This window comes from Protomyctophum parallelum (genome assembly GCF_964188405.1).
Source record: "Protomyctophum parallelum genome assembly, chromosome: 22".
NCBI lineage: Eukaryota > Metazoa > Chordata > Actinopteri > Myctophiformes > Myctophidae > Protomyctophum > Protomyctophum parallelum.
The window spans coordinates 24,615,943-24,628,987 of record NC_139714.1 but is presented as its reverse complement, the minus strand read 5'-3'; the positions used below and the strand labels follow the sequence as shown (position 1 = coordinate 24,628,987).

The 13,045-nt window shown below is 44.1% G+C and overlaps 1 protein-coding gene across 1 annotated transcript in view; it reads left to right on the top strand.

Annotated features, from left to right (window-relative positions):
• The window catches only part of ppfia2 (PTPRF interacting protein alpha 2), an 87,156-nt gene extending 74,153 nt beyond the window's left edge, over nucleotides 1–13,003 (top strand). The window contains exons 23-30 of the mRNA XM_083758288.1: nucleotides 54–229; nucleotides 1,789–1,886; nucleotides 4,226–4,401; nucleotides 5,909–5,977; nucleotides 6,991–7,147; nucleotides 8,611–8,664; nucleotides 10,789–10,870; nucleotides 12,802–13,003. Coding sequence (XP_083614414.1) covers nucleotides 54–229; nucleotides 1,789–1,886; nucleotides 4,226–4,401; nucleotides 5,909–5,977; nucleotides 6,991–7,147; nucleotides 8,611–8,664; nucleotides 10,789–10,847 — 789 coding nt within the window. The 3' untranslated portion in view covers nucleotides 10,848–10,870; nucleotides 12,802–13,003. The remainder of the gene's footprint in view (nucleotides 1–53; nucleotides 230–1,788; nucleotides 1,887–4,225; nucleotides 4,402–5,908; nucleotides 5,978–6,990; nucleotides 7,148–8,610; nucleotides 8,665–10,788; nucleotides 10,871–12,801) is intronic.
• Nucleotides 13,004–13,045: the final 42 nt, after the last annotated feature.

The window sequence follows — 13,045 nt, the reverse complement described above, 5'->3', positions numbered from 1 at the left end:
GGTCTTTTTCATTAACATGTTGCTAACTTGTGCTCTGCCATGTGTCGTGCCAGACTCTAGCTTATGGCGACATGAACCACGAGTGGATAGGGAACGAGTGGCTGCCCAGCCTCGGACTACCTCAGTATCGCAGTTACTTCATGGAGTGCCTGGTGGACGCGCGCATGCTGGACCACCTGACCAAGAAGGACCTGAGGGTGCACCTGAAAATGGTGGACAGCTTCCACAGGTAGTGATGCCTGCTTTATACCCGTCATGCTATAGAGCAGGGTTTTTCAACAGGTTGGTCCGTGGAGGCGTTGCAAGATGTGGTCCCTGACCATGCATTAGTAATGTAGGATTTGTTGATTTGTCAAAATGTTCCACAATCTTTCCACTAGTTGAGAAACCGTGAACTGAATGACCCGGTGACCTATGATGACCATCCATATAGTCATTTTTCGGACAAGTTGGCAGTGAATAAATTCAACAGAAAAAGGGAGTTAGGATTTCAAAAGGGGGAAGTGCACCGGATTGTCTGGTTGAGTCATTATAATTAGTAGTCAATGGACCATTGGTTGAGAAACAATGGGATGTACATACATGGGATGCATAGCAAGTGATACGAAAGCACTAATCTTAGCCCAATTCCCCACCCAGCACAACGGTGAACCCTACTGTAGGTAGTTGATTCTAAATCAGGGTGGTGGTCCCTCGTTCACAATCAGTTGAAAACCCCTGTGCTACAGCAGTGGTCCTCAAATGTTTTATTATTATTATTTTGCTTAGGTGACCTCCTGTAAATAACTTCTTCATCCACACCACCCCTTGAATTGTTGTTCAGATTACGGTAAGTAAATGTGTAAATATTTCCCCACAGGGAAAACGTGTCAATTTTCCATCAGAAACCTGAACACAGGCATCCCTATTCTGGGATATATACCAAACATATAGTCAGGGAATATTATCAGAATAATGTCACATCTGGGAATACATTTCTTACCAAGAATCTTCTTCACCAATGTGTTTGTAAAGGTGTCTACTAACATATCCCACATGTTTATTTGTGTGGCCAAACTAGGGGGTCTATGGCCAAACTAGGGCTCAAACTAGTGGGTTTTCATGATTCTGAGCCCATTCCAAGCATTCGTTTTGCATGACAAACACAACCCAAAATGTGCCCAAATGTGCTGACCTCATCACATTTGTGATGACAGCTATGGCCGTCTCTAGCCCAAGGAGTGTTTTTCGTGCAAAACGAATGCTTGGAATGGATTCCGAATCATGAAAACCTAGTTTGACATGAAATTTAGAAAATGTTGCCTTATATTGGTTGATGGTACCCCAACTTTCAGCAGCTGTCAAAAATTCCCCTAGGGTGGTTGAATATAAACCAATGTGGTATATTATGTTAGTAGACACCCTTACAAACACATTGGTTAAGAAAATTCTTGGTAAGAAATGTATTCCCAGATTTTATTAATATCCCCTGACCAATAGCAGATCTACAACCTTACAACAGTCACGTTTCAAAGCGCTGTAAGCTTGTATATCGGCTATTTCTTGGTGTAGATCGAAAAAGAACGCAACAAGTAGCCTACAGTAGCAACTCAGGTCCATTCTGGACTGTAATAATGATCTGTACAGTTGCCGTTCATATATGGTGGGGAGGCAGTAAATGTATATGTATGTGTGTGTGTGTGTGTGTGTGTGTGTGTGTGTGTGTGTGTGTGTGTGTGTGTGTGTGTGTGTGTGTGTGTGTGTGTGTGTGTGTGTGTGTGTGTGTGTGTGCGCGCGCCTCATCATCAGGACAAGTTTACAGTATGGAATCATGTGTCTGAAGAAGCTCAACTATGACAGGAAGGAGTTGGAGAGACGCAGAGAGCACAGTCTACATGATTTGAGGGGTATGTACGTGAGTATTTACCATGCCATGACCAACAATTTACAGTAGAGGTCCCTGCTGCACAGTACTGCTGCATTTTTGGGATTTCTTTAGCAGCGTTTTTCCGCCGTTTTTCCGAAAATCACCCATTTTGACCTGAGATCAGATTAAAAAAATGTCTTCTACATCCTGACAGTTTTCTGAAAAAGCTACGTTTCTATGTCGGTCGTTCTTCCATTTTTCAAAAATAGCAGACCTACAAGCTCGTAGCGCGCCACTCGGTGGCGCGCTTTGAGCTTGTAGATCTGCTATTTTTCAATAGCTACCAGTGGTCCTTGAGGGGGTTCAATGTGGTCCCCAGTCTACTCTAAATGATGGACAGTTGGTAACCAAATGGACCCTCATTTTACACTCTCAGGAGTTAAATGATTGTTAAAACATCTGCATTACTTAATTTACAAGAATTCTACACAATCACAGAATATAGAATCATTGTTATTCCGATCAATGTTTGTCTGTTATCTCTCCGATGGTATACCAACATCATTACAGCATGGAATTGGACACAAATATATTCTTTAGTTTGGAGTCTGAGAGGTCTAAATGCCATCATAATGGCCGTGGCTCAAGTGCTGAATAAATAATGGAACTTGATATGAAAAATGCTGAAAGCCACTGATTTAGGGCAGTGGTTCTCAAAACCTTTTCATGACAAGGACCCCCAAATTAATATGCATTTTGGCAGTAAAAAACAAACAAAAAACAAAAAGCCATATATGGGGTTACACACTACAGTTTACTCACTGGGAGGTGAGTCAGTAGGATACAACACAGAGATCAGCATGCATCACGCATCATACATCTAACTTAAATCTATGTCAGTATCATGGTTACTATCATGTTACTATCATGGTCAGTATCATGTTCACTATCATGTCAATATCATGGTTACTATCATGTCAATATCATGGTCAGTATCATGGTCAGTATCATGTCAATATCATGGTCAGTATCATGTCAATATCATGGTCAGTATCATGTCAATATCATGGTCAGTATCATGGTCAGTATCATGTCAATATCATGGTCAGTATCATGTCAATATCATGGTCAGTATCATGGTCAGTATCATGTCAATATCATGGTCAGTATCATGGTCAGTATCATGTCAATATCATGGTCAGTATCACGGTCACCATCATGGTCAGTATCATGTCAGTATCATGTCACTATCATGGTCAGTATCATGTCAGTATCATGTCACTATCATGATCAGTATCATGTCAGTATCATGGTCAGTATCATGTCAGTATCATGTCACTATCATGGTCAGTATCATGTCAGTATCATGTCAGTATCATGGTCAGTATCATGTCAGTATCATGGTCAGTATCATGTCAGTATCATGTCAGTATCATGATCAGTATCATGTCAGTATCATGGTCAGTATCATGTCAGTATCATGTCAGTATCATGGTCAGTATCATGTCAGTATCATGTCACTATCATGGTCAGTATCATGTCAGTATCATGTCACTATCATGATCAGTATCATGTCAGTATCATGTCAGTATCATGGTCAGTATCATGTCAGTATCATGTCACTATCATGATCAGTATCATGTCAGTATCATGGTCAGTATCACGGTCACCATCATGGTCAGTATCATGACACTATCATGGTCAGTATCATGTCAGTAACATGGTCAGTATCACGGTCAGTATCATGGTCAGTATCATGTCAGTATCATGGTCAGTATCATGTCAGTATCATGTCACTATCATGGTCAGTATCATGTCACTATCATGGTCAGTATCATGTCAGTATCATGGTCAGTATCACGGTCAGTATCATGGTCAGTATCACGGTCACCATCATGGTCACCATCATGGTCAGTATCACGGTCACCATCATGGTCACCATCATGGTCAGTATCATAGTCACCATCATGGTCACCATCATGGTCAGTATCATAGTCACCATCATGGTCACCATCATGGTCAGTATCATAGTCACCATCATGGTCAGTATCATAGTCACCATCATGGTCAGTATCATAGTCACCATCATGGTCAGTATCATAGTCACCATCATGGTCAGTATCATAGTCACCATCATGGTCAGTATCATAGTCACCATCATGGTCAGTATCATAGTCACCATCATGGTCAGTATCATGGCCAGTATCATAGTCACCATCATGGTCAGTATCATGGTCAGTATCATGGGTCAGTATCATATCAGTATCACGGTCACTATCATGGTCAGAATGTTGAGCATCATCACTATCATGTCAGCTCAGTATCATTGACAGTATGGTGCTCTTCTTGGACATCTCTCCTCTCTGTCCTGCGGTGCAGATGTGCTGGTATGGAGTAATGAGCGGGTGATCCGTTGGATCCAGAGCATCGGTCTGAGGGACTACGCCAACATCCTGTTTGAGAGCGGCGTGCACGGAGCCCTGGTCGCCCTCGATGACAACTTTGATTACAGCAGCCTGGCATTGCTCCTCCAGATCCCAAACCAAAACACTCAGGTATTCACAGAAACACACAGATTCCCAATCTGCCATTCCTTCATGGGGTGAACAAATTGCATTATAGGGAACATGCATCGTTACATTGTTTTTGTAACGATGTGTATGTATGGATTGGTATTGTAGTGCAGGTGATTGCACCAACATAATTATATTATATATATATATATATATATATATTATAAAAAAAATTGTCTAACAGTTGTAACTCTGAAGAGATTATCTGAAAGAAAATTGTTGATCTACAAGCAATTTCATAATATATTTTTCTGCAAGTTTAGCCTGATTATTATCAGACTCTGAAGCTTGTTCACTCAGTGGAGTGGGCGGGGTCTATGGGCTGGAGCCAGTGGGAGGGGTCTATGGGCTGGAGCCATTGGGAGGGGTCTATGGTCTGGAGCCAGTGGGAGGGGTGTATGGGCTGGAGCCAGTGGGAGGGGTCTATGGGCTGGAGCCAGTGGGATGGGTCTATGGGCTGGAGCCAGTGGGAGGGGTCTATGGTCTGTAAACAGTGGGAGGGGTCTATGGGCTGGAGCCAGTGGGAGGGGTCTATGGTCTGGAGCCAGTGGGAGGGGTCTATGGTCTGTAAACAGTGGGAGGGGTCTATGGGCTGGAGCCAGTGGGCGGGGTCTATGGGCTGTAAACAGTGGGAGGGGTCTATGGTCTGGAGCCAGTGGGAGGGGTCTATGGGCTGGAGCCATGTGGGCGGGGTCTATGGGCTGGAGCCAGTGGGAGGGGTCTATGGTCTGGAGCCAGTGGGAGGGGTCTATGGGCTGGAGCCATTGGGAGGGGTCTATGGTCGGGAGCCAGTGGGAGGGGTCTATGGTCTGGAGCCAGTGGGAGGGGTCTATGGGCTGGAGCCATTGGGAGGGGTCTATGGTCTGGAGCCAGTGGGAGGGGTCTATGGGCTGGAGCCATTGGGAGGGGTCTATGGGCTGGAGCCATTGGGAGGGGTCTATGGTCGGGAGCCAGTGGGAGGGGTCTATGGGCTGTAAACAGTGGGAGGGGTCTATGGGCTGGAGCCATTGGGAGGGGTCTATGGTCGGGAGCCAGTGGGAGGGGTCTATGGGCTGGAGCCAGTGGGCGGGGTCTATGGGCTGTAAACAGTGGGAGGGGTCTATGGTCTGGAGCCAGTGGGAGGGGTCTATGGGCTGGAGCCATTGGGAGGGGTCTATGGTCGGGAGCCAGTGGGAGGGGTCTATGGGCTGGAGCCAGTGGGAGGGGTCTATGGGCTGGAGCCAGTGGGAGGGGTCTATGGTCTGGAGCCAGTGGGAGGGGTCTATGGTCTGGAGCCAGTATGGGGGGGGTCTATGGGCTGGTCTTGACCTGAAAGTAAGTTTACGAACCCCTGCTGTAGTATTACCGATAATAATACTAATAAAATCCAATTTATGTAGCACTTTTTTCGGTACTCAAAATAATTGTGTGTGTGTGTGTGTGTGTGTGTGTGTGTGTGTGTGTGTGTGTGTGTGTGTGTGTGTGTGTGTGTGTGCGTATTTCCCCCCAGGCACGTCAGATTATGGAGCGAGAGTACAACAACCTGCTGGCGCTGGGCACAGAGAGACGACTGGATGAGGTGAGAGTTGTTACATTCACCTGACCATTCACAGCTGCCTGTAGCGTTAAATTAGACAGCGTAAGCGGCAACTCTTCTTTTTTTATGTCATTTGCGACCGAAGGTAGGTCTCAGTTAACTATGGAATCGTACGTTTTTGGTCCTTCAGTGTATCACTCAAAATCCCCATATAATAGGCCCAGGTCTCGTGACATCATCAGGGATGATAGTAAATCAGGGATCATAACATAGTAAATGCGACCTGCTGCGGCAATTAAGCCCATAATTATATGGAGATCCCTGATGTCATCAATATTAGTATATGGATATATGTCAGAAGTTACCTGTTCTGACATATATCCTTCCCCATCCATCCTTCCACTTCGATGTCTCCCTTTTGACTGATACCTGTCCTTAAACTCTAGACTCTCTGCAGATGCGCCCGGCAGCCGGCGAAAACTAGAGTTCTCAACAGGCCCGAAAATTAAGGCCCGGCCCTACCTGGGCCCTCATCAAACCCTGTACACTCAAGACAATTCCCCCGCTGCCACCCTTAGATCTCCATATATGGTGCTAACCTGTTCAGACATTCCATATGTTGATCTGACCTCATCAAACCCTGTACACCCAAGACACGCTCCATATACGGCCAGTGCTATGGCCAGGGTGAGGTCGCTTCTCGCCCTCAGGCGTCTTACTGGTAAAATGTATTAAAAAAAATAGCTTATTTCGGGCTCATAGCACTTGCCCCTAGCCTCGACAACCTTGCAGGCTTATGCAGAGGCCAAAATGTGTCATTTAGATAGCATGTTATGTAGAGAGCTGCCAGGTCATTATTGATCGTAATAAAATCTATAGCATTCTAAAGTATGTATAGTTTCAATATACAGATATTCTACTGTGATATTCTACTCTCCCTTAAAAACAAAACACACCCATCTTCCATCTATCACTTGTGGGTCCATGTGTTGTTCTTGTTAACTGTAAATCGCTCTGGATTAAGAGCGTCTGCTAAATTGTAAATTGTCCATCAGTGTATTGACAACGACTTCCGGGGTCCGTCGTGGACGAGGAGACAGTTTCCTCCCCGGGACGTGCACGGCATCAGTATGATGCCCGGCTCGGCCGAGACGCTCCCCGCCGGCTTCCGGGTCACCACCGGCCCGGGTCACAGAAGACTGCCTCCAGAAGGTGAGCGCCCAGCCTGAATGGGACCTTTAAGGGCCACTTCTCCCCTTTTGCAAACTTATTTTAATGACGTTTAGGACACACAAAACACTTTCCTGGGTTTTCTTTTAAAGGAGAATTCCATACTAAAGGGCTTTCTTACCTTTATGTGTAGTTGTTACGTCCCCACCAAAGAGGTCCAGGTGTTATTTTGTGCAAAAGCTCCTTATTGGCTATTTCCCCTACCATAAGCCCTAAATGAATTACATTGAATTGAATGGGAATTGAATGGTGCTATGGGGTGTTGTGCTAATTCGCTTATTTCCAAAGCTCTAAATTATTTATTTTTTGTATATATCCTCTCTTCATAATGTAAATAATATCCCAAGCGGCACACTTTACTACTTATTTCGATGGAAATTCAAATAAGCGAATTAACACAACACCCCATAGCCCCATTCAATTCCCATTCAATTCAATGCAATTCATTGAGGGCTTATGGTAGGGGAAATAGCCAATAAGGAGTTTTTGCACAAAATAACACCTGGACCTCTTTGGTGGGGACGTAACGACTACAAAGAAAGGTAAGATAGGTAAAAAAGCCTTCTAGCATGGAATTCTCCTTTAATGTGTGTAATGTTTTTAGATATGAGTATGACGCCATGTTCATGACCGAAATTTGTCGTGACAATGTGGTCTCACTTCCTTCCTGGACTACAAGTCACACCTCCACGCAGCCAACAGTGCACCAAAGCATTATGGTCATTGTAGGAATTCAGCTATCCAGTCAAACACACAGACTTCATTATTTTCTGGCCATAGGGTGCAAATTTCAAATTGTGCTACTGTTATCGACTACAAATACTATTAACATGTGACTGCAGTTTCTTCCAGCGGTGAAATGTCCCTTTTAGTTCCTGACACACCAGGGACGTTTTCATCAGTGGTTTTCAACCATTTGGTAACCAAATGGACCCTTATAGATCTTTATTCTTTAACTCTTGAGACTGTGAAATGATTACGCGACCAACGTTTCATTGTACCCTCTCGAGAGTAAAATTATTGTTAAACAACGGCATTAATTCATTTAGTCTACACAATTAGAGGATGTAGAAGAATAGTTTTTTTTAATCATTTGCCTGTTGTCTATCCTATGGTACCAGCATCAATACAGCATAGAATTGTGGACAAAATCTTATCAAAGAACAACAAAATATTCAAAGTCTTGGGATCAAATGGTCCGTGGCTGAAATACCGAATAAATAATGGGCCTTTATAAGAAAAGTGTTGAAAACCACTGTTTAACTGGAGATGAAGAACTAGGGGTTGTGCGTAGTACAGTAGTAGTGCTACAACATTCACTTATTGGTTATTATCCGAGTGGGGGTCTGGGGGGGTCCTCACCGTGTGTGTGTGTGTGTGTGTGTGGAGCATTCTGACAATGTCTCTTGTTCTCTTTGACACTGGGACTGCCTTCTCCGCAGTAGTCTATGAGACCATGGACGACAGTTCCGACGACATGTATTTGGATTGGTTTCAAGGTCAGCTATGCCCCCTATACTGAAGACCACAGGCTCTCTGGCCCTGGTGGCGGCGTGCCTTAAGCCTGAGTTATATATTAGTTGCGCGCGCGGCCGGTGTCGTGCAACCGAAAATAGCCCATTCCACTATTTTTGCCGCGTCAAAAAGATTATACTGCACGGTAGGCACCGAACGCGGCCCGACTGACGAGCTCGTGAGTCGCGAGTCGACCGGCTGTTTTCGCTGCGCGACGCCGACACGCAACTGAGTATGAACCAGGCTTCACTACACGTTTACCCATTTAAATTATTCTAAATCCTCCAGTTTTCTGAAATAAATATTTTCACGATTTTTCAAAGATGGCAGACCTGCAAGCTCGCAGCGCGCCACTCGGTCGTGCGCTATGAGCTTGTAAATCTGCTATTTTTCAATAGCTAAATTACAACGTAATGTTTAAAACATTCCCGCCCCAAAATGGGTTAAACACCTCTCTCTCTCTGCCCCCCACCATCCTGCCATGCAGTATACTGTATCTTTCTGTTCTCTGTTGTCTTTCACCACCAACTTTTCCTCTCCCCCTCCTACACATTTTGATTTCTGTTCTATCCCTCAATACCCTGCTACTCTCCAAAGGGTGGGTTTTAGCAAGAGTTCTTAGACGGTCACTGGTGTAAAACCCTTGGGTGTTCAAAGCTATAGGGGTCAAGTCATGGGATAGGCAACCATGCTTACCTCTTTGCGGAAAGGGTCTTGCTGCTGGTGGCAACCCTTGGATGTTAAGACGTTAACTGAAGCAGCGAAAAACATGATGAATGATGATGTGAGTGCCGTTTGGTGTTGCCCCGCATCAGCAGGTTTTTACGTGGGCGGAAAACGCATTAACATAACCAATGACACCGTTTGTCATAACAACGTCCCACTCTCTCTCTCTCTCTCTCTCTCTCACTCTCTCCGCTGTTGAAGGAGGACCCTGGTCAAAATCATCTGAAGGTCTATAGAGAGAATTCGTTCGTTACAGTATGTGTCTTTACAGACCTCCACATGTGTCCTGACGAGTATCATTAGGATTTCATTGATTCCCCAATTCGGATCCAAAAAGAAACAGGTCAAATAACAAAAAAATATCTTCATTCTTTTAAAGAATTAAGTGAAGTAAATAGTATTTACTTATTCCGAAATAGCATAACATTGCTGCAACAAAACATACTGGTGTTTAAGTTATCCACACACAATTGTGCCTGTACGTAAACAAATTAACGTTAATTGTCCACATAAAATAATTTTACATCAATAAATGTCAACTTTAGCTTCTGCTGTTTTCCATTGTGTTGTTCATGAAGCGTGTTTGTAGCCTTTATTTATGAGAGAAATACTGGACTCTTCGGACTTCATTTGTATGGGTACCCACTACCACAATTGAGATGCGTTTTGACCAGAGTTCTGCTCCTAACAAGGTGAATCCCATTGAAAAATGAAACAATCTTCCCTCTGTGTGTCCTTTCCTCACCGGTCTGTGTTGTACACAAAAGGTCTGACCATGTTGCTGAGTGTGTTCCAACACTCAACATTTAAAACATCCTTTTGACCGTGTGATGATGGTATTGTTGCCCGGGTGAAGATACAACTAATTCCCCAGTTCAGTGCATCTCTGTATGGACGTATGTGTGTGTGTGTGTGTGTGTGTGTGTGTGTGTGTGTGTGTGTGTGGGGGTATGTTTGTGTGCTGTGATTGTACTGCTATGGATAACTATGTGTCTTTACAGTATATCCATGACAATTACCTTGGGTAATCTGATCCGCTGTGGATGTTAACCCATTTTGACCTGAGATCAGATTCTAAAAATATCTTCTAAATCCTGAGAGTTTTCTGAAAAAGCTATGTTTCTATGTCAGTCGTTCTTCGACTTTTCAAAAATAGCAGACCTACAAGCTCGTAGCGCACCACTCGTTGGCGCGCTATGAGCTTGTAGATCTGCTATTTTTCAATAGCTAAAGCATAGCATAATGCTAACACCAAAAAGGGTTCCCGCCCCAAAATGGGTTTTAAAGAAGGAATGTTGCCTTGAGAGTGTGGGCCTATTTTGATTTGGGGGGGAAAACAGAGTGCACTGTACTTGCTTAATGATTTCTGTCTCCCCCTACAGTCGGACCCTCGACGGTGCAGCGTCTGGACAGCTCTACGGTGAGGACCTATTCCTGCTGAGAGGACGAGAGATACTGTACGCTGTATGTAACACTGATTCCGTCGACTAAAACTATGACAAAGTCATAATGACTCAAAACTAAAACTACATTTTGTCAACAAATAAATACTAAAGTGTTAGGGATGAGGCACTAGTGGTGAAGAGATCCCGTAGAGCTAATAAATAGTGATTTCATGTTTTGGTTGCGCTGTGAAAATAGCAGATCTACAAGCTCACAACTCGTCATGTCGTTGAGCTTGTAGATCAGCTATTTACAGCATGCAACCAGCTATAAAATTACGACGCCATCAAGGCCTGCCAAAATACATTTTAGTCGACTAAAATCTCAACGATATTTAAGGCTAGACTAACACTAAAACATTTCAGGTGACTAAACAATATGACTGAAACTAAATGAAATTGTATTCAAAAGACGACGAGTGAAAAACAAAATAAAAATTAGCAATCAAGATAAACAGTGACTCAAATCTTTGCTTCTGGGAGGGTCCCAACATATTTTCAGATGGGGGTCCGCAGCCAATTACATAATGATATTGGGGATCCTTGGAATTAAATAGTTTGAGCACCAGCAATGACATAGAAACATAGGGTTTTCAGAAAACTTCAGAAAGGCATTTGTAGAATGGAACTAGAATCGTCTAAATGGGCTATAATCAAACCAGACGGCGGATCAAAGAAAGCAGAGTCACTTGTTCTCCCCCCCGGATAGATAATCATGTTTGTCTTGGCAGGGAGCCCGCTGTGTTGTTTGTTAGCAGGTAGCTGGGATGAGAAGAGGCATGGCGGGGCGGGCAGCGTGCCACGGTACACACAGTGATGTCTCAGAGTCTTTCATGTCAATAAAATAAAAAGCTCAGTGTACCGTTTGTGCCGCTAAGATGAGCCGTGCTGTGCCTTGCGTAGATAATCAGTGGTGGATAAAGTAAACCACGTACATTTACTGACCTGAGATCAGATTCTAAAAATGTCTTCTACATCCTGACAGTTTTCTGAAAAAGCTATGTTTCTATGTCAGTCGTTCTTCGATTTTTCAAAAATAGCAGACCTACAAGCTCGTAGCGCGCTATGAGCTTGTAGATCTGCTATTTTTCAATAGCTAAAGCATAACATAATGCTAACACCAAAAGGGGTTCCCGTTCAGAATGGGTTAATCCATTTAGACCCGAGGACGATTCTACAAGATGTCTTCTAAATCCCGACGGTTTTCTCAAACATTTTCATGTCAAGGACCCCCAAAAATATATGTAATTGGCCCGCCGACCCCCATCTGAAAATATGTAGTTCCAGGGACCCTCCCAGAAGCAAAGATTTGAGTTAAAAAACGTTCGCACTGAAAGAATATATATTCAAAAGATTTGCGCCACATTATCACGATTTTCCAAAAATAGCAATCTACAAGCTACAGCTACAGCTAAAGCATAACATAATCCTCACTTAAAATAATGCATAAAACATGGGTAATGTGTGTTTTTAGATATTTTTGTATTTCAAAGGGTCTGTGATGTCACAGACACTGGTCTCACTTCCTTCCTTCCATATATATATATATATATATATATATATATATATACTTTATATAAAAGAAAGGCTAGATGGCTCACTCGCACTGCTGGCCAATGGAGAGTGATGTCGCTACGTGGCGGCCATCTTACTTAGGTGCAGCAGCCTTTAGACAGCCCTCCCGCCTCTCCACAAGGTGGGGTGAGTGCAGTGCACCAAAGCATTAGCCTGCCTTGGCACAGCCTCATAGCGGGGATTCACTTACGATTCCCCCCCCCACCCTCCCCTGCATATGAGACATTTCAATCGTCGACTCAAATGTGTAATCGTAACAGCACTAGGAATATGGTCAATTACAAATCGTAATAGAGATGAGATGTTCTGTCCTTGCCACCCACTTGTCTCTCCCTCTCTCCTCTCTCCCTCTCTCCCTCCCTCCTCCCTCCACCACAGGTGCGGTTTTAACACGGAGCCTGACCAACGGAGCTGCTGCTAAGATGGGCCAACTTGCCTGGGAACAAAAACAAAAAAAAACATTCTGTCGACACTTCACTGCCAAGAAGAAGCCCTGCCCTCCCTCCACCAGTTACATGAGAGAGAGCGTGGGGTGGGAGGTCTAAAGTCAGGGAGGGGGTCTCTCTCCTGCCAAGCTGCCCTCTCTTTACTATAAGCCAAGCCCCACCCCCCACCCCCCCCC